The sequence below is a fragment of the Thermobia domestica genome, chromosome 18, assembly GCF_964235325.1.
Source record: "Thermobia domestica chromosome 18, izTheDome1.hap1.1, whole genome shotgun sequence".
NCBI classification, from domain to species: domain Eukaryota; kingdom Metazoa; phylum Arthropoda; class Insecta; order Zygentoma; family Lepismatidae; genus Thermobia; species Thermobia domestica.
The window spans coordinates 17,325,343-17,348,329 of record NC_137471.1 but is presented as its reverse complement, the minus strand read 5'-3'; the positions used below and the strand labels follow the sequence as shown (position 1 = coordinate 17,348,329).

Genomic DNA, 22,987 nt, shown 5'->3' with positions numbered 1-22,987 from the left:
GGTGTACCCGGAAAATGGCATAAGATAACACTAGTTAACAAAGGTTTTGTTACATAAAAGGAAATACCTGTTCTTAAAGGAACTTTTTGCGCTGAATTCGAATATGCACTCGGTTTTTCTCCATCACGTACGATTTTCCCGTAACAGAGGGATTTTCGGGAAAATCCCTCAAAAATTTCCCTTTTCGTTTATTTTACACCCCAAGATCTTGTCCCCTTGCATATACTAACATAGAAATTATACCTAAGTATACTTTGATTCATATTTAACAAACCCTCCAAGTTTCGTAATAATCGCTTTATTCTTTCTAGAGAAATAAATATGTTTGTATGTATACTGTGTGTACTGTTTATTGCACCTTATAGTAATGCTTTCAGATCTCTTAAGTTGAGGTAAAACGTTTTGCTTTATTACCACAAACACATATATAAAATATAATACAATATAATTTACAAGTGTGACAATTTACAATAAACAATAATACAAATGTACCAAAAGGTCATGAAAAGACAATCAAAACTATCACAATATATGAAACTTCCATTGGGTTACAAAAACGTACACTACTTCCTTCTTTTGTAAGAAATGTTGCATTCTCTAACAAGACCCCTTACAATAGTCCCCCATCATTGAAGGATCCCATCGTCCCTGGTACCTTTTCTCCATTGCCATTATATCTTGGTGGAATCTTTCCCCCTGTTCGTCGCTGAGAGCACCTAGGTTAGCAAGAAAGAAGCTGAGGTGGGAGTGCAAAAAGTGGATTTTTAAAGACATCCTACAACCCAACTCTTTGTATTTCTGTATCATGTCCTGTACGATTTCTGTGTAACTCTCAGCTTTGTTATTGCCCAGAAAGTTGCGCACAACACACTTAGATGCTGTCCAGGCAGCTAGCTCAGCACTGTTTAACTTGCTGTCAAAGCTATCACCAAGCATTAATTTCCTAATTTGGGGACCAATAAACACTCCCGCTGAAATCTTAGCATCACTCAGGTTAGGGAACTTATCTCGCAAATACTTGAAACCTTCACCAGATGTGTCCATGGCTTTGACAAAGTTTTTCATAAGTCCTAACTTGATATGAAGTGGCGGTAGTAATATCTTATTAGGATCTACCAAAGGAGCGTATTTGACGTTGCATTCTCCAGGTACGTAATTCACTCTAGGTTCCCATTCCTTCACTTCATAATGTTTGTCATCAGCTCGGCTATCCCATAAACATAAAAAACATTGGTACTTCGTGTAACCGCACTGCAGTCCTAATAAAATACCAACTACCGTGAGATCACAACATATTTGCCAACAATGGTCCTTGTAATTTATAAGATTTAGCAAAGTTGACATGGTGTCATAGGATTCCTTAATCTTCACTGAGTGCGCAAGTGGTATAGAAGGTTTTTTATTTCCATTATGTAAAAGGACAGCTTTAAGGCTGACCTTTGACGCGTCGATAAATAACCTCCATTCTTCTGGAACGTCAGGAATTCCTAGCTCCGTCATCAACCCATTTATATCCGTACATACGCACACATTATCTTGCATTGAGAAATAGCTTGAAAATTGAACATGCCTTTTCCTGTACACTGATATGTTCGTTTCTGCATCCAATAAGTTCCACTGCTGGAGCCTTGATCCCAGAAGTTCCGCCTCTTGTTTTGTCAGGTGCAAATCACGGACTAGGTCATTAAGTTCACATTGCCGGATGAAATGTGGCTCGCGAACACAGTCAGGGATGAACGTTGGATCCTTGGATGTACATGTTGATGTCGATGGTTCATCAAGGTCATGATCATCATCAGAGTCTTTTGGCCATATCTCTTCCCAGTTGGTACGGGGCTCGGGAAGTGGAAGTTCATCCCCGTGCGGAATAGATCTAATTGCGGATTTAACGTTGGGATAACTTATTGTGTATTTGCTTTTTTTAGAATGTCCCTTAACTACTGTGAGACAAAAATAACAATCATCTAGATGGTTGGTGGGTTCTCTCCACACCATTGGTACAGCAAATTTCATGAACCTCCGTTTCCCTTTGGCCCATGCAAGTAAAGTGACGTAGCACGACGCACAAATTATGTTGGGTGCCCAAGTTTTGTCCTGATCTCCCACACGACATCCGAAATATATATAATATGCTAGTTTCACCGATGGCGTAATGGATCTACACTGTCCTTTAACTACAAACTGGCCACACACACAACAAAAACTATTTGGTGAGTTAACACACGAACGCCGTCCTCTTGACGCCATTGTACTGATCACAAACTAAACTTCTGGTCTTAGTTGGGTATAATGCCGTTAAGATCAAACATGAAAGCACTCTTAGCAGCAAAGACAACTTTGAAAGTGAAGTAGTGTTAAACCACACGTCAATATAAAAATGTACAAAACTCCCTCACCAGGTGTCAAGAACACAAGAAAAAAAGAAATGCGCGGGGGGAGGGGGGAAACGATACCGTAGTGGAAAATTCAGACTGCATTAGTTCATTGTTGTCAACAATGAGTCTGTATTCCATTCTTTCTTTCTTTTGCATTCTGTTACATTTGATAACAAATATTGATAACCATTTCATGAACAAAACGAAAAAACTTGGGGAATTGTATATATATGTATTAAGATATACATATACTGTACGTTTAAAAAAAATATACGTTGGAAGTACATTCTATTTTTATACACGTTTCTAATTTACAGAGAGCAATACAAGTGTGTTGTTGACTATTGTAAATATTCATTTTTATGTCTGTGTTTGTAGTAATAAAGCAAATCGTTTTTACCCCAACTCAGGAGATCTGAAAGCATTACTATCAGGTGCAATAAACAGTGCACACAGTATACATACAAATATATTTATTTCTCTAGAAAGAACAAAGCGATTTTTACGAAACTTTTAGGGTTTATTAAATATAAATCAAGGTATACTTAGTTATAATTTCTATGTTACTATATGTAAGGGGACAGGAGCTAGGGGAATAAAATATCTGAAAAAGGGAAATTTTTGAGGGAATTTCCCGAAAATCCCTCTGTTACGGGAAAACTGTACGTGATGGAGAGAAACCGAGTGCATATTCGAATTCAGCGCAAAAAGTTCCTTTAAGATCAGGTGATTTTTCTCATGTAACAAACAAAAAGTTTAAATTTGTTAACTAGTGTAATCGAACAGACTGGTTCATAACATTATTTTCAAATAACAATAAACGCATTCTTAATCTTGACCTCCAAAGGCTCAAAATCTTTTAGGCAACCTAATATTTGGGTGCTTACCCCTTTCACTGTTTCTAATGTTTTCAGTTGAAACAAACAAATCTGTATCAATATGTGGAATGACGTGTGGAATTGCGTCTTTCTCTGAACTTAAAACAAAAAAACAAACAAAAAAATCCATGGTTCAAACTGGTTTATTTTCTGAATCCAATTTACAAGATTTTGAGAGAAAGCACTTCGTTCCTTTCAATGTGGTATGTCTATCGAATTTCAGAACTAGTCCTGGTTTTAACGGGATCGCTGAGGGAAAAGTGACCCCAGAAAGGGGAAACTCGAAAAGCGCCAATGAGAGACAATTACATAGAAATTTTCAATTTCAATCAATCAGTCTCCTTATGCTACGCATGCTTCACTGTCCATAAATTATACCTTTCATAAATCTTTGATTTATTCTGTGTTTGTTTCCTGTTTCACGTCTCTAGGTCAATCAAGGAATGAACTACTGGCATTTGAAACTAATTATGAAAAATGCATTTCGTTCAAAAAGTCGCGAAGTGTATAGGATGTCACAAAAACTTGTCATATTATTTTGGGAACAGATTCTTCACTCAAAATCAGAAAAAGAAAAAAATCACACGGACCTGTGGTCGGAAGTGCATAGTTTCGCAGTTAAAGGCTGCCGAAAACGTGAAAAAATGAACTTTAAAGGTCCATAGTTTCACTCTACAGGACTGATTGTAGTCGGGTCAAGACATCACTGAGGAACTATTATGTGAACTATCCAAATATCCATCTTTCACAACCTCTGGTACCTGCACAATCATTTTTAGAGAGACTGTTTAGGAATACTTGATCACTCTCCACCTACCTCTCTAAAAATTGGTGTGCAAGTACTGGAGCATTCTTAAACATGAATATTTGAACAGTGCACATATCAGTTCCTCAGTAATGTCTTGATCTGATTACGACAGGTCCCATAAGTGGAGCTATGATCTTTTTAAGTTTATTTATTTCATGTTTTCGACACCCTATAACTCCGAAACTATCCACTTTTGAACGCAGGTCCATATGAACTTTTTTCTTTTCTTATTTTGATGTCAGGAATGTGTTTCCAAAATATTGATACATTTTTGTAACACCCTGTACTGTATAGGACAGCGTTCCCCAAACTTTTTCAACTTGCGGCACACTACGGGTGTTACTTCTAATGATTCTCGCGGCACACTTATAGATATTATTATTTGTAAATATAAAACACAGTGGTATTTTTTCTGTGATTATTGATCTCTTTCTCACGGAGAAGAAAGTTCTATCACTGGGTTTTCCCCGTAGTAAATCATTATGCTTATTTTTCATTCTAATTTAAAAATAAAAAAACAATTGCAATGAAATATTGGACTCAGGTTTTTAAAAATACCCTTTCATTTTAAAAAGATCACTAAATAACGAACGAACAAACAAATCTCTTTTAGTTTTAAAACACAAATGTAGGTAATTTGTCGAAAGGATTTAACAATATTTTAAATTTTCAAGTTACGAAATAGTCTGCAACAATAAAGAAGCAATAATGATGATAACAATGATAACAAATACTTTTTTCAACATTAGAAATGTACAGAACAGTAACCCGGTATGAAACTTAAAATTGTAGATTCATAGTAGAGGTTCATAGTAATGTGAAATACAAATATACATTTTTTCTCTACGTTTTGCAATTTGATTGCTATAAAATTAATAATTTTGTTTCGATTCCTCGCGGCACACCGGCGACCCATTCACGGCACACTGGTTGGGAAACGCTGGTGTAGGGTCTTACGCCTGGTCGAGTAAACTCGTAGTATATTATATAAAGGACTTACCCCAACATGTCTTCCCGCTTTGAACTCGTTTCTTTTCTTTTCCTCTTCTTTCTTAATGGCATCTTCCTTCTCTTTCAACTTCCGCTTCTTCCAAGCAAGAAAAGTTTCTAAAGTGACTTTGGTTAGAACAGAGCCTAACGACGCTCTCTCCTTCTCTATTAACTCTTCCAAAGATATCTCCTCCTTTTTCTCTTCTTTCTTCTTATCCTGAGAGGAGAAAAAAAAAGCATCAATACATTTTCTGATTCAGTCTCATGCCCTAGGATTTCGAAATAAATTCTGATAATTTAATGAACTCAAAAGTATTCACTTTATTCCCCGAAATATTATACGCTGTAGTCATTTAAACACAACGGCGGAACGTAAATAAGTCAGATGACTTCTTCTTCTTCCTCTTAATAATAATAATAATAATAATAATAATAATAATAATAATAATAATAATAATAATAATAATAATAATAATAATTCAGTACGAAAATAAGCAAATCTAAAGATGTGGCTGACGAAATCAAAAAGTTATTGAATTGTCAGAAAGTTACAGTAAGACCAACCATTATCTCAACTACAGCAATTGTCCCTGAAAGTACTGTGACACAACTTGAACAGATAAACGCAAAACATCTCCTAACAAATCTACAAAAAATCAGTAATACTAGACACTTGTCATATGGTCAGAAAGTTCTTTGGAGAAGAACTCTTAAAATAATCTGCACTTGCCAGAGACGGCCGTCAGATTATTACGCTGAAACCAGTTTAAATAGAGATATAGCATTAATAATAATAATAATAATAATAATAATAATAATAATAATAATAATAATAATAATTCAGTACGAAAATAAGCAAATCTAAAGATGTGGCTGACGAAATCAAAAAGTTATTGAATTGTCAGAAAGTTACAGTAAGACCAACCATTATCTCAACTACAGCAATTGTCCCTGAAAGTACTGTGACACAACTTGAACAGATAAACGCAAAACATCTCCTAACAAATCTACAAAAATCAGTAATACTAGACACTTGTCATATGGTCACAAAGTTCTTTGGAGAAGAACTCTTAAAATAATCTGCACTTGCCAGAGACGGTCGTCAGATTATTACGCTGAAACCAGTTTAAATAGAGATATAGCATTAATAATAATAATAATAATAATAATAATAATAATAATAATAATAATAATAATAATAATAATAATAATAATAATAATAATAATAATAATAATTCAGTACGAAAATAAGCAAATCTAAAGATGTGGCTGACGAAATCAAAAAGTTATTGAATTGTCAGAAAGTTACAGTAAGACCAACCATTATCTCAACTACAGCAATTGTCCCTGAAAGTACTGTGACACAACTTGAACAGATAAACGCAAAACATCTCCTAACAAATCTACAAAAATCAGTAATACTAGACACTTGTCATATGGTCACAAAGTTCTTTGGAGAAGAACTCTTAAAATAATCTGCACTTGCCAGAGACGGCCGTCAGATTATTACGCTGAAACCAGTTTAAATAGAGATATAGCATTAATAATAATAATAATAATAATAATAATAATAATAATAATAATAATAATAATAATAATAATTCAGTACGAAAATAAGCAAATCTAAAGATGTGGCTGACGAAATCAAAAAGTTATTGAATTGTCAGAAAGTTACAGTAAGACCAACCATTATCTCAACTACAGCAATTGTCCCTGAAAGTACTGTGACACAACTTGAACAGATAAACGCAAAACATCTCCTAACAAATCTACAAAAATCAGTAATACTAGACACTTGTCATATGGTCACAAAGTTCTTTGGAGAAGAACTCTTAAAATAATCTGCACTTGCCAGAGACGGCCGTCAGATTATTACGCTGAAACCAGTTTAAATAGAGATACAGCATTAATAATAATAATAATAATAATAATAATAATAATAATAATAATAATAATAATAATAATAGACGTAATGGATCAAGCAAAGGGTTTTGTAAAATATACTAAGTTTTGAAGTGCAAAAAACAGTGAGTTATATAGATACATATGAAAAGAAAACAAACAAACAAACAAACAAAATCTTTTGCGTTTGAATGTAAGTCAATACCGTTAAAAAAATGTAAGTATACTTTATACACTCAGTTAAGTAAAATCATCTTCCCAGTCATAAATTTATGAGTACATTTCACAGAAGATATACACATCTAAGGAATCTCTATTCCACAATATATAAAAAATAGGAAAATGAAAAAAACTCTTTTCTATCTTTTTTTTTTTTTTTTTAATATTACAAACGTTTATACACATTATCTGTCTTCACGAAACATGATGGTGAGAGTGAAAAATATTACAGATAAAGTAGAATGAAATTTATATTAAATGTGGAATTTCCAGTGACAGGTGTGATCTTTGCGAACACTTAGATAAGGAAAGGTATTTAATGGGAATTAGTTTACTCTATTTATTAAATTCAACGCTTTGTAAGATGAAATGGTGACTTAGTTTTAAAGCGCTTCACCCGCTGGTTTGATTCCGTCTATGTAAGATTATAGTGAGTTCCCCTCAAGTTCTCCAGTTCTCTCCCATATTCTGCTTTAACCAATTTGTCCTTACTACGTTTATCATCCTTTACACATTATACCTAAAGGATACATTATACTGTTTATTCGAATAATTATGCAAGAATAAAAAATATAAAACACTGCATAAACGAATAAATCATGCTTACAGGTGGTGTGGAATTTACTTTTGGCTGGTTACTCAAAAAACAGTAAGAAAGAGGAATATAGGGATTAGTATTAGATATAGGGAAGGCCATATTAGCCTGTCACATATGAGGGATGACATCATTCGACGATCACAATACCCAGGAAATTGAGGAGGAAGAAAGAAACCAGCTTGAAATTATTCTGTTAAATACCATTCCGACATTTGCCTCATGTGAATGAGGAAAATCTCATTGAAGATGGCAGGCCGCGCTTTTGAACAACGTTTTTTTCATTGATATACTTATTTACGAACTGTAGATGGAAATATTGCGTAAGCCGAGCCGATTATTAGCTTCTGATATGACGAGAAGCAAGTTTTATGCGGTGGGTGAAGAACAAGCAAGTAAGTAAGTACGAAAGAAAGACAGACAGAAAGAAAGAAAGAAAGAAAGAAAGAAAGAAAGAAAGAAAGAAAGAAAGAAAGACAGAAAGAAAGCAAGAAAGAAAGAAAGCAAGAAAGCAAGCAAGCAAGAAAGAAAGAAAGCAAGGAAGAAAGAAAGCAAGAAAGAAAGAAAGAAAGAAAGAAAGAAAGAAAGAAAGCAAGAAAGAAAGAAAGAAAGAAAGCAAGCAAGAAAGAAAGCAAGGAAGAAAGAAAGCAAGAAAGAAAGAAAGCAAGAAAGAAAGCAAGGAAGAAAGCAAGAAAGAAAGAAAGAAAGAAAGAAAGAAAGAAAGCAAAAAAGCAAGAAAGAAAGAAAGAAAGAAAGAAAGAAAGAAAGAAAGCAAGAAAGAAAGAAAGCAAGAAAGAAAGCAAGCAAGAAAGAAAGCAAGCAAGAAAGAAAGCAAGCAAGAAAGAAAGCAAGCAAGAAAGAAAGCAAGAAAGAAAGAAAGCAAGAAAGAAAGAAAGCAAGAAAGAAAGCAAGGAAGAAAGAAAGCAAGAAAGAAAGAAAGCAAGCAAGAAAGAAAGCAAGCAAGAAAGAAAGAAAGCAAGGAAGAAAGAAAGAAAGCAAGAAAGAAAGCAAGAAAGCAAGAAAGAAAGAAAGGAAGGAAGATAGGAAGGAAGATAGGAAGGAAGGTAAGTAAGTAGGTAGGTAAGTAGGTAGGTAGGTAGGTAGGTTTAAACGATCCTAACAATTTTTTAAATAACAAAATACACATTACATCTTCTCTTTGTTAATTTTTTATACAATACTTTAAAAAAATAAATATTTTTTAAACGGTTTATCACCCTCAATGTTTGTGATGAAAAGATCCATTGTAAACAGACTTTCAAACTAAACGCAATGTCTTGTAGAACTTTTGTTTTCAAGAATGGCCTTAGTGTTCCAAGAACACGTTCCATCCTTTCCCTCGACCCTCTACTCAATCTGAAACTGATATACGAGGTGTGTATCAAAAGTACACGCCATTTTTCCTATAGTTAAAAAAAAACTAAAAAGGGTAAATTAATATATTTACACCTGAATTAACTTCACATTTAAAAGCTTCAATGTGCAAAATTTCAAGTTTCTACCATGCTTGTTTTTAATAAACTGTGAAAACAAGCTTCTTTATATATACAGATGGTGATCAGAAAAATAGAAACACCTGAACGAAATTGCAACTTAACAGATTAATATGGTGTCGGGTCACCTTTTGCCTTCAGAACAGCCTTGATGCGACGTGGGATGGAGGCATAGAGGTCGTGAACTGTAGCAAGTGGAATTTTACACCATTCCTCGTGCAGGGCATCGGCCAGTTCTGTGAGAGAGGATGGAGGTGGAAATCGTCGCCGAAGTCGTGTTTCCAAGACGGACCACAAATGTTCAATTATGTTGAGATCTGGGGATTGGGCGGGCCAGGGGTGGTGTTGAACTTCATCCCGATGTTCCTCAAACCACGTTGCAACAACGCCAGCTGTGTGACTGGGTGCATTATCATCCTGGAAGATGGTGTCATTGTCCGGGAACAACATCCGGACCATAGGATGCAAGTAGTCTCCTAAAATTGCGACATAACCGTTGGCAGTGATTCGTCCGCTAAGTGTGACCACAGGACCCAATGAAAACCATGATATGGCGGCCCACAGCATGTTTCACAGTTGGGCGGAGACACTGCAGATCATAAAACACAGCCCATGGTTGGGAATAGGGTGAAGGATGACTCATCCGACCATATCACACGTTTCCAGTCCTCAACGGTCCAAGTTGCATGGTCGCGGCACCATTTGCGGCGTGCGAAAGCGTTATGGTCCCTGATGAGCGGTTTGGCCCATGCAACACGACCCCGTAAGTTCATGTCATGTAATTCGTGGCGGACTGTGATTGTCGAAACAGGGTGCTGATTGAGTTCCTGCGTCACTTGCTCCGCAGTGGCACGACGGTTCTGCGTGACAATGCGCTTTAATACCCGGCGTGACCTGTCACTCATGATTTTCTTCCGCCCACTATTCCGCTTCCCCGATGTGGTTTTCCCGTGTGTTGTGTAGGCCGTCATCACCTTCGACACTGTCCCACGCGACACACCTAACACAGTAGCCACTGCCGTCACACTCACTCCACATAACCGCTCCCCAACAATTTGCCCTCTTTGAAAATCTGAGAGGTCTCCCATTTTACACTACCTCCGTCTGCTGCAGCCACTGGACACTGCTGTTCCACTGCGCCTGACGTAGTATGGAGACCGACCTAACACACCACCACCAGCGGTCCGGCGCTGCGGGCGCCACGACACCACTGTCAACCCATACATCTGACGTATTGCCTACTACAGGTGTTTTCCATTTTTCTGATCACCATCTGTATATCTTCGTGAAATGAATTTCATGACAGGTGTCTAAAAAAGATTTTCTCTACATGTTATGTAAACGGTATCGATATTAATCGCCAGTTGAAGGATGTTTGTGGGAATACTGTCTTCCGTAACTGTATTATGCGGAACTGTGTTCGAATTCAAGGAGGGAGGAGGGGTGTCAACTAAATATCTGCCAAGGTCCGGAAACTTAATTTATGGAACCATTCCTCCTAAAGCCCTGGTTACTCAAAAAGGACAGAAATAACTGCTGAGGATCTGTAACCTTACACGATTCTCTCATTGAGTCGTAGAAAGAATCTTGATAAATCTTTGACGCTGTCATGGTAGGTTCACTGTAGGTCCCTCGACAATTCGATGAAGAGAAGATGGTCCCCTAAATAAGAAGGATTTTACAGAATAAGAACATCAAAGTGGTCTCTCATTCATTCTAGTCCCAGGGACTATTTCGCAGTAACCTCTGCCTCTTTTCAAAGCTGAAGACTTCATTGTGAGGTAGATATTTTCCGCCATGAATGCCCTCGGAAATATATTCCAGTGTCTATAACGTCTTCTAAATGTATTCGGAGATACTTTCGAAAACTGAATACATACTGCGACGGTGTGTGTGCAGGTGGACGGAGATTACGTTAAAAACTGATGGAAAGACTTCACTTAAAAGACTGTATATGAATGGAGTTATACGTGAACTGTGCACCTTGTACCTGTGAATTTTGATATGCACCTTGTAAATCTCTCACTTTCGGTTTCAATCTTGATTGATCCCCATACAGCAAACACGATAACGGTTGGTGAATTCCATGAACAGTTGAATTGAGTTGATTTTGCGTTTACCGTCCCTTTCAACAGCGAGGTTATATGAGACGGGACATACTAATTAACGTGGAATGCGAACCATATGTACTCCCGCCGAGAATCGAACCCGGGTCTCCCACGCCAAAGGCGCGTACGCTAACCGCTTAGCCATGAAGAAACTCTCTAAGAACAGATCCCACCTAAGCTCTTTTTCTGTTAGGGAGGACAAGGTCGCTCACTTCTAGTGCAAGGGTTCTCTGCCATGTCATGTGATTTTGTAATGAAGAACATCGTGTCTGTGGGGTTTATTCGAGGTATCTTCCGCTCCCTTCCACATTCTTATTCCACCAATTATTTCAGAATCACTCAGTTTCATTTTTGATCCGTCTCCTTCAGCCTAAAGAATGGAACCGCATTAGCCTTTTGTCAATCGATTGAAACCGGAAGTCGTGGAACTCTAGAACTTTCTGTATTTATAATGATTTTCATAGAAAAATTGCAAGAAAGCGAGAAACGGTATTTGATATGGATTCTACGTCTCAAGAGGTGGTTCCATCATCGAAATGAAATGAATTCTTACAGCTCAACGTCTCTCGCTTAAGACCTTTATGCTAAAAGAGACGGGTGATTCAGGCAAGTGAATGACGATGGAGGAACTGATAGAATGAGAATGTAGGAGAAAGCCGGAGTACCCGAAAAAACCCACGGACACGATGTTGTTCACCAGAAACTTACTTGACCGGAGATCGAACCAAGGGCTTCACATACCAGAGGATAAACGCTCTACCACCGACCCACCGTGCCCTCCGGTTCCATCATCGACCTTGTCCCTCTCTTATAATCGGAAGTCTATCGCAGTTTCACATTATGAAACGAAACCCATTTGCTATAGACGGAAGATCTGATGCTGCTCAACCATATTTCATGTTTCCCACTACTACCGAAGTCATTTCATTTAGATACCAATTTACTTCCACACAAATTATCATCTACAGAACATGATATTGCTTTTAATAAACTCAGAGGTACACTTTAGCCCCTATATATTCTTATAGATCGTTTAAAAGTTTATATTAAACGTCGATTTCTCGCTGACAGCTGTAGCATTATGAAGACATAGGTAAGGAGAAGAGTTTAGTAGGGACAGAGTATATGGAAACTAAGTATTTATCTTACCCTATATCATATACATTTTTGAATAAAAATTAAATTACTTTTTTCTTTTAGTTTAACGTCCCACGATTACTCACTCCCTTTAGGCTAAAGGAGACAAATGATTATGAAAGTATTGTTTATGCTCTTCCACCGGGAATCGAACCCGGAACCATGTGCATCAAAGGCACACGCGCTAGCCAGCGGATAACGCATATTTTTTTTAAAATGATCTGTAAGAATTTGGAGTTTAAGGAAGTACTTTTGCGTTTATTGATAAGATTACCATTCAAATGGTCCATATCACAACTGTACTGCTTTTAGTTCTAAGTTTCACCATCTTTCGTCTTTACCTACTTGGTGGTGAGACTTCTGTACTAGAAGTTTCCCACTGTGTTATTACCAGTTGATAATTACGAACCATGTAAATGAAATTTGAGACATACCATACTTTCTTGTGCTGCTGCTTCTACGCACCTTTTTCAACTGAAATCCTGGGGGCAACGCATGCCTGTAGATGCACTTCTCACCGTTTGGACATTCCCAAAACCAGCCATATTTGCTCTTCTCTACAGCTTCAAGGAAGTATTTGCATATCTGCGAACAGACAAAAACAGCACCATAAGTGTCAACATAATTTCTACATTATTATAAATGTAACCAAGAAAGTTCCGTTACTTTTTCACCCACCACATTCGAACATCGATATGTAACCTAAGACGTACCTGGAAGATCAAAAATAGTCCCCATCAGCATCGACGATCTTCTGCCCACGTTCTGGAAAAACATGGATTTCATCGCGGTAGAACTTGGTGGGCCGTGAAGCGAAGAAGTATCAAGTGCATGTTGAATTCTACTAGAGATTTGAACTGGCGTCCTCTAGCGTGATTGCCTAAGGAATGGAACAGGTGATAATCGAATGGTGCAATGTCCGGGGAGTATGGCGTATGCAATAGTATTTCACGTCCAAGGCGTAGAATGGTGTTCCGGATCATCCTAGCCGCGTGGGGTTTAGCGTTGTTCTGTAATAGGAGGACTACTTTGCGATTCAGAAGTACTGGCTCAAGAGTTTTGAGTTTTTCTTGAACATAGCTCAACTGCTGACAGTACACAGTTGCGTTGATGCTCTGACCAGCTGGTAGCAGTTCCCGATGCACGATGCCGAGAGCAGTCCACCAAATACACAGGATTTTCTTCTGGTGCAGTGCTGGTTCGGCTGTTCATGGGATGCTAACCAATAATGACGGCGCCGTGGAGCTTCGTACAGGACCCACTTCTCATCATATGTCAACACCTTGTCCAGAAATAGCTCCTTCCTCAGACGAGACAGCAAAGAAACACAGGTGTCTGCTCGCGTTGCCTTCTGGCCCGGAGTCAAATCATGTGGGACACATCGATCCGACCTATAATGCTTCCTAAGTTGATTGAGATGCTGCTGAATGGTTTCTCTAGTTCCTCACATGTCTGACCACTATTCGCCTAATTTCCAGCCTGAAGATCTTCATTTTATACCTGTGTTGGTCTTCCGGTACGTAGTGCGTCTTCGAGTGTTTCGTCACCGTCCTTAAACTTGTTAAAACACTGTCCGCATAATCACAACACCCCCACCAAAGGCCTGGTATATCTTTCGCCCCGCTGCAGCTGCGTTTGATCCCAGTTTGAACTCGTACAACATAGACGCCCTTATGTCGCTCTGTGGAGGTCCCATGTTCACTCTATCCTTACGCAAGTTCACGGTGTAACTGAAATGCCACAACCAGGTAGTATGTTGGATATACCCACACCAACAACTGACCTTCAACTATCTTCATTCGCATTCAACTCACGGTGTAAGGGCCTATTGAACACAGATCGCCACAAAAAGCGACAGAACTGTCTTGGTTACCTTTATATTAGCATTTAACGGGGAAAATACTGTTGAGCTAAACGAAATGATATGGATGAGTACAAATTATCATGCATAAGTTTTCGAGAAAATAAAATTGCTTTTGTTTGTAAACCTAAAATGTGACTGTACTACAACCATACCACATATTTAGGTCAAACTAATACTGACAACCCCTTCACTATGATGATAGTAAGATGAACAGTACACAAGCACGGTTAATAAGACAAAACACAAAGTTATTATTAACTGTAAAACTTTTTCTACTTACCGATTCCTGAATTTTCTTTAAACTTCCATTTGGAGCTAGAAATGAAGTAGAGAGACTGGCTTTTTGAAAATTTATTTATCTATATATTAAAATGCTAGGTTTATATATTTGTCTCCAATCCTTTCGATAATGAGCTCTTGACAATCACAAGTGCTAGAAACTTGCCGCTTTCACTGGCCGATTCCAAATTTTGTGTAGATTGTCCAGTTCTAATAGAATATTCAAAAAACATGGACATTATTTCATTTTATAGGGGTATACTGGAAGTGCTGAAATTTAAAAAAGTAAAGCATCATATCCTACAAGTTATACATTCCAACACCATATATAGAGGCTGTATATCTCTCAGGCGTCTGTTTCATGGCCAAATGATAGTGAAAAACGAAGGATAACTATTTCTCCAGTCTAAGATGAATCTTTATTGTTTGGAATGTATTGCCCAATGAACACCATATATCACTGATATAATTAATTGTGCATGTAATGTATTTGCTTATTACATACTGCATGCAAGAAAGAAAACACTGATCATACATGAATTAGAAACTCCACACGGAAGTAAGCTCTATCTTGCAAACGGTGCAAGATATTGAAAGAATAATCGAAAAAATCTCCCCTTTATGGTAGCCCTTGTCGATTTTTATCAAGACGTCTTTCATTTGTGTCTGTAAACGGACATGTACAAATGCTGTGAGAAATGACAAGGAGATTCATGCTCACATGTGAATGATGCGTTGTGTAGAGATCGCAGGTTGAGCTAATTCATTTAAAAAAAAAAAAAAAATTAAATTTACGTAAGGGATGTTGACCGACGAATGAGAGGCGGTAAATACAAAATTTTCACAGCATTGACATGACAATGAAAAAAAGAGAGTTGGCAACCTTCCAACAAGAAAGGCGACCAAATTGACTCCGCCATATTTTCGTCTGCATCTGGAGATCACTGAAGTACTTGAGAACGTGTTTCCGTACAACACAGCTCTATCCCTTGGTAAGTCCGTTTCATTTTTATTCCTTGATGTTTCTATTCTTTTTCTTCCTGTTTTTAACCTCCGTGACCAAGGCTCCAGGGGAGAGTCGAAAGCTTGGAAATTTAAAGAAAATTCAGGAATTAAAAGGAATATGTTAAGTAGAATAATAGAATTCCTGAGCGTGGTTTTGCATTCTCTTAACTTTAATTTCTGCTGACATAAAATTGCTGAAATTCTCCAAGAATAATATATATATATATCAATCGGGAGATCAAATTGAGTTGAGGATTAACTCACATGCGTAGATTTTGAGAAGATCCAACTTTTAGCGCACTAAAAAGTATGTTGTTTGTTGACAGTAGCTTTTACTCTGTTGGAATATTATGTACTTTGATGATTTATTACCTAGCAGGTTGATTTTTTCGTAATAATGACTCAACGATAAAAGCTAAAGAAACTCACAATTTCTGTCTTGGGCATTTTCTTATCTGCTTCTCCGTGCTTCTTCTCAACAACCTCCTTCAACTTTTCTTCGTCCCAATTCTCCATATTGTCATCGTCACGCATATCCACGTACAAGCTCCTTTTCTCCGCCTTCCGTTCTAAGGTTAAGTCATGGGAGAACTTACACTTATCACCTTTGCTGCATTGGCCTTGCTTGAAGAACGCACATAAAATGGACTTGGGATCAGCACCTGCAAAACAAACAAACAAATTACATTTTGTATTACACGAAGTCCAAACAAAAATTGTGATTATGGCAAGCAGGGTGAAAATGAATATCTTTCGTTGATATACTAGGCAGGGTGTCTATTAAAATTTTACAATGAAATTTCGTGACCTTTTCTTTACCAAATCATAAAATTTTCTAACATTTTCAAGAGCGAATTAAGTCGAATTTTCATCCTTGCGATACAAACGTACTTTGCTTGCGATTTTGTAGCGTCTAAAGCCGACCACAGACATTTTTGATGTTGAATTTTGATGTTTTATACAACAAAATTTTGTAATCTGTACTTACATTTGCACAGTTTTAAAAAAAATCGTGACCCAAAAGCTAAATTTCGTGACTTTCGTGACCGATAGACACCCTGTATACAGTTGGCGTACGCGTCTCGAACGTGGGAGACTTGATTCGATTCCCTGCAAAAGCTAATGTAGTTTGAATCTCATCTTAAGCTGTAGGTCCTCGATGCTGAAAGGGACGCTAAACTCTAATCCAACCAAACCAATCAAACGGTGGGAAATGATAATATATGTGGGAAGAAAACTGACGATAGGAGAAGAATCAGAAGCTTCCAGGAGATTCAGAAGAAACTAAACTAAGAATAATAATAATCTAATTAACGTACAATATTATATAGCTGTAAAAGAAAATATTGTGAATAAATACCACAGAATATGAATACCCACCCAACGGTGCACCTACATCTGTCCCTCTTATTAAGAACCCTCCTAATATTTCCATTAATACATTTATTTTTGTTGTTGTTTCGGGTATATTAATCAGGTAGGACGAAGAGGTCTGTGTCAAATATAAAAGTGAGAGGGGAGAAAATAGGAACAAGTGAATAGTTTTCGATATCTGGGTAATATTTTTAGTAATGACATGAAGTGCGAACTTGAAATAAAAGCAAGGATAGGAATGGCGAAAGAACCCTTTAGGAGGAAGAAAAGTCTGTTTTGTGGGACTTTGAAAGAGTTGAGAAAAAGACTTATAAAATGCTTTGTGTGGAGTGTTGTGCTGTATGGGGCAGAAACGTGGACATAACGTAAAAGTGATGAAAAGCGATGAGAGTCTTCGAAATGTAGCTGTGGAGAAGAATGGAATTAGTTGGGTCGCGCGGAAAACGAATGACAGGGTGTTAGAAATGGTGGGGGAGAAAAGAACACTTTTAGAAACTGTTAAAAAGAGGAACAGAAACTGGTTGGGACATTGCCTAAGAAGAAATTGTATCATGAGGGAGTCCTAGAGGGTACGGTGGCGGGAAAGAGAGGGAGGGGGAAAGGGGACTACAATTAATGCATGATATAAAAACAGAAAGATCATACGTCAAGACGAAGAGGTTAGCGGAGGACCCTGGAAGCTTCTCAGCTGCTGCAAGTGACTTGCCAGTAAGAGCAGAATACCTATGATGATGAATCAGGTAGTTTTATAATAAGAATTAAAAATCATCGTCTCAATTTTTGAAAATGAAATTAAATATTTAAGTTTTACGTCCCAGGCTTATGCCAGGTAGCTAAAGGAGACGGTGATGATAAGAAACGAATGAAATGGTGGGATGAAGAAAGTGGGAGCAAACAAGAGAACCCCGAGAAAACCCACAAACACGGGGTTTGTCACAATCTGGTCTACACCTGCTTGGCCGGAGAGACAGGTGTTGACACAGGATGTGAAAATGTTACAAATGCTACTATAGTTGATCCCAGAAAGATATTCTACCACCGCTACACATAAAACTGAGACTCATGAAGCAGTTTGTTAAGGCCTTGGACAAAGATAGCTGCTGTTTTCAATACATTGCAAAGAAGTTTCCAAATTTATCGGACACAAAGATCAAGGAAAGCATTTCTGATGAACCACAAATTAGGAAACTTCGGAAAGACCGAAACTCTGAATAGCCGGTGAATGCTATAGAGCATGGTGCATGGAATTCAATGAGGGAAGTCATGACAAAGTTCCTAGGAAATGTCAAAAAAAAATAATAATAATAATAATAATAATAATAATAATAATAATAATAAATCTTTAAGTTTTACGTCCCACGTTTACGTCGGTTAGACTAAAGGAGACGGTGATGATGAAAGATGAGTCAAATGGCGGAATGAATAAAGGGGGAGGAAACTAGAGAACCCCGAGAAAACCCACGAGCACGGTGTTTGTCCACCATAAAGTCCACACGGCGCGAGCTGGGTTCGAACCAGGGACCCCAAGCACCGGAGGGATCGCTCTACCACTGAGCCACCGCGCTAGGAAATGTCAAGGATGAGCAGTATGAAGCAATAGTGAAAACGATGTTGGATCTCATGAAAGATTTGGGATGTAAAATGAGCCTGAAACTGCATTTTTCATTCTCATCTCGTTTATTTTCCGGAAAATCTTGGGGTTGTTAGTGAAGAGATAGGAAAGGGCGAGTTTCACAAGTTTCTCTTTTACTAAAGTGTTATTTTATATATAAATTAGCTTTTTGATAAATTCTTTGCTTAGATTTTGTTGTTAGAGCACAGAGATCATGAATGTCACGTATATTCCTAGGTACTGGGGTTTGACCATAGGTATTGGCAATTACAATAGATGAAACTTTTTTTTATTTGACCCACGTCCACAACAAGGAATGCATATGTGAGGGCCTGTATAACCATGATGGCCTTATACAGTCAAATAGTATCAAGAGTCACCAACAGACAGGACAAAGTACCCATTCAAGCGCACACATGGACATTCCTTGTTTTTTTTTTTTTTTTTTTCCTTACCCTTTATATTTAGTCAGTATTTTTAATTATAATATGCAATGTATTTCTTATCTTGATGTACCTATAACAAGAGAACCTGACCTAATACGTAGAAACGGACGACGGATTCGTGTTCAGCGACCCCAACTTAGTTAAGAGCACCTATCACCATCTCTTGCCACAGAAAATGTTTTTTAAAATGCTGGGTAGTGCTATCATCAAATCGTAATGATTTTTTTTTAAATCCACCGCGAAAACATACTTTTTCAAACAAAAAAGTAAATCAGCAAAATTGGTGCATCTATATCGAACTTATACGTGATCGTATAAACACTCATGTGAGATAAATTGTGGAAAGAGTTCAAGCTTGAAACAACAGCATAAAAATAGACTCAAAACATGAGGTCACTTGGGGCGCGACTAAATATTCAATTGAGCAATGTTTCTAAGGGTTATTTTGGTCTGATTTGGTATCATTTGAGGGGGTGAGACTAAAGAATGTCCAAAACTAAAGACTACCTAATAATATATATATACAAAGTGTTTAAAAACAACACCGACAACATTTGGGAGGTGATTTCTGATACCAAGATAAAACAAAAAGTATAGATCAACCTGGGTACACAAATGCTTCCTTTCGGGTGCCGAAAACATGAAGAAATGAAATTTACAGGTCTAAAGCTCCAATACTAAGGAACCTACCGTAGTTGAGCCAAGACTTCACTTAGTAACTAGCATGTGCCTTATTGAAATATTCGTGTTTCACAATCCTGCGGTACTTCCGAAACAATTTTTATAGAGGAAATTGGTGAGTACTTCAGATTGTATGCCCGTAGCCAAACTACATCTATAAAAATTGTTGCGTGAGTACCTTAGGATTCTGAAAAATATATTTTTGGATAGCGCACATATTAGTTCCTGAATGAAGTCTTGACCCAACTACGGTAGGTCCCATAGTATTGAAGCTATGGACCTTTAAAGCTTATTTTTGCATGTTTTCGGCAGCCTATAACTCGGAAAGAAAGCATTTGTGCACCCAGGTTGGTCTATACTTTTTGTCGTATCTTGGTATTAAAAAAATCACCTCCCAAACATTGTCGGTGTTGTTTTGAAACACCCTGTATAGAGGTATACAGGTTGAACTCTCAACTTCCTTCTTATCGAAGTCGGTTCAAAAAACAGATGAATCTCACTTGATGTCCGTTTTCTGATTTCGTGACTTTTTCATGACTCTCGTGACCGATAGACACCCTGATTTATATATAAAATGGGAAAGTTTCCTCTTCTGGGTCCGCCACTGGTACTGGGAATAACGCTTTACAGTGGAGGAAATACGAATATACTTAATCTCCTTTAGGGGAAAGAATCCTTCCCATTGTCCACGAAAGGATTAAACGATCATTTGTGTGTTAGGTATCCTATAGTATCCATTAATGGACTGAAATAATGTGACGTCACATCTGTCTCATTGCCATGATGATCGTACTTTTATTTTCTAAACAACATCGTCTAAGAACTAGTTACAAAGAGAAACCAGTGACGTGTTAACTTTGCAAACATTACAGTAAGTGAAACACTTGTATGTTTAAAAAAACAATGAATGAAACTACGAAAACATAGAAAAAGCAATCAATTAGTAAGTACTATATTAAAATATGACAAAAATTGAAAGTGAAATGTTTCCCCTTATATCGCAGATTTTGTGATTTATACATTTAGAGGTTACATTAAGTGTCAAAATATATTTAGCATATTTATTATCGGATATTAAATGAAAATAATTCTGGAAAAATTTATAATTAGTACCATCAGTATCATACACTACATTCCAAACGTGCATGTCCACAGAAATAGTGTTTAAAATTTATGCTGAACCACTCATAATTGGATGTTTTCTTCTACTGTCAGTATATATAGGGCACATAACGGAAGATCCTATGCATGTTAACCGATCAGAAATTGGTTCAGATTGAAAATTCTCAGAATGAATATGGTTGCAAGCTTTGTGTCTTTTTTAATTTTTGATTGATTGATTGTTTCTTTACTTTGTAGCCATTATAACTATGTACTTAATTTTCTTTTTCTATTTATTAATTGATTGTTTCATTATCTTGTAGCCACTGTAACTATGCACTCATATTTTACAAGATGGGAGTAAAATATCTAAATAAGCCAATTAACTATTAGACAAATCGTATATTTGTTCTACTTTCATTGTGCCGACAGTTGTATCTTAAGAGTTTATATAATGTGTATAGTTGCTTTCGTTCATTGTACATTGCGTGGTAATGGTGCTGGCATTACTTATGCAATCAATATCTATCTTATCAGTTTACCTACGGATATGGCTACTGTAGAAAAAGGTTACTTAGATCTTACTTCGTTAATTACTACATTTCACTCGTAAATTTTCTAAATAGTGCACCCATATTCTTAATCTGTATCTTTTCCTGTCAACTTTACTTTGTCTTCAAAATATCCTAAAATTCTTATTAACAGTATACTTCATTGTATTTCTATCGCTTCACGCATTTGTTTAGAAAAAACACGCTGATCATCATGGTAGCGAAATGGAAATGATGACGTCACTAACGCAACTACTCTTTGCTGAAACAACAAAAAAGCTGGAATGCAAAACTAAGAAATGGTTTACCTTTCTCAATCTTCTGCGTGGCAACCGGCCTAAAGAGAAGACTCAACTCTTTCTGGTCTTTGGTCTTGTCCTTTTTATCTTTCTCTTGTTTCTTGGCTTCCTCCAACTTTCGAGCGCTAGGGTTGCCGCCATATTTCACCTGTTTCTCAACCTGCTGTATAAACTTCTGCTGCTTAGCTCCTTTCTTATTTTTCAGTCCGAAAGTTTTGTCCTGCAAATGAAATAAAACACATTCGTATTATAAAACTGCAACCTCTCAGTCTGTTACGTCACGATCCTTATGGTTTACAGTCAGGCTAATAGTTTTCGCTAGTGTGCAGGCAGCGGACGAATCGAAACTCTGTGGAAACAAGTAGTTCACTTAAATGAAAAGCAAAGGAAACTGCTCAAGTATTCGCGCATATAATCTAATTTACTCGCGACGATTATTTCGGTTGTCTACCTAGAACCATCCTAATACTTTCACTTTTCTTCGGTGACGGTTCTGGAGCACAACAAAATGTGAATTATCCCACCGCCAAGATACTCAAATCTCTAACGTTCTACACATTTCGTCAATAGTACTTTTTTGTAACCCACCCCCCTTAACCTCCACCCCCTTCCTATGACAGCGTGCAGCTTTCAATGTTATTTTCACTCAAGACATTGCTTAAGATTCTACTTGATTCAATAGGATGCATATTCAGTATTTATTAAAAATTACTTACCACAAAAGCACCCAGAATTATCCAATTGTGAATGTTTCGAAAAAAATTTAAAAAATAAAATAAAATAAAAATAAACAGCAGTCATCAGGTATCAATGTGCTGGCAATTCTCAGTATCTGCTGTAAGTAACTAGCATTAAGTGACGAACATATTAACAGAACAATTTTTATATATTATACGTATTTCTGGGCGTTACAGGAATCTCCTGCTTTAAGCCAGTCACTCAGAGGGATGACATTCCTCAGCCAGCACACTATTTTGGGAAGGAGAAAGGAAGGAAGCAGACCTGAGACCTCCATGTTAGATAAAATCCTGCATTGCCGTGTGTAAATGGGGAAAATCTAGGAAAAATCTCCTCACGATGACTGGCCTGCAAAAGCTGTTTCTATCGAGTGTCCTCCTGAGAACCGAACTTGGGATCGCTCGCTCCCTAAACAAAACTGATATATATATCTTAAAATTAATGTAATTCGGGATCAATTTTAAATCGAACGTATTTTATATAAGGATTAGTATAAGTTACAATCTTTCAAATTCTTAATTGTTTTTTTTAT

At 37.1% G+C, this 22,987-nt stretch overlaps 1 protein-coding gene across 1 annotated transcript in view; it reads right to left on the bottom strand.

Annotated features, from left to right (window-relative positions):
- Nucleotides 1-22,987, bottom strand: part of LOC145675581 (zinc finger CCCH domain-containing protein 15 homolog) — a 45,633-nt gene that overhangs the window by 15,599 nt on the left and 7,047 nt on the right. Inside the window, exons 2-5 of the mRNA XM_081746104.1 lie at nt 21,727-21,937; nt 16,083-16,315; nt 12,971-13,090; nt 5,062-5,268 (exon numbers count right to left, since the gene is read on the bottom strand). Coding sequence (XP_081602230.1) covers nt 5,062-5,268; nt 12,971-13,090; nt 16,083-16,315; nt 21,727-21,937 — 771 coding nt within the window. The remainder of the gene's footprint in view (nt 1-5,061; nt 5,269-12,970; nt 13,091-16,082; nt 16,316-21,726; nt 21,938-22,987) is intronic.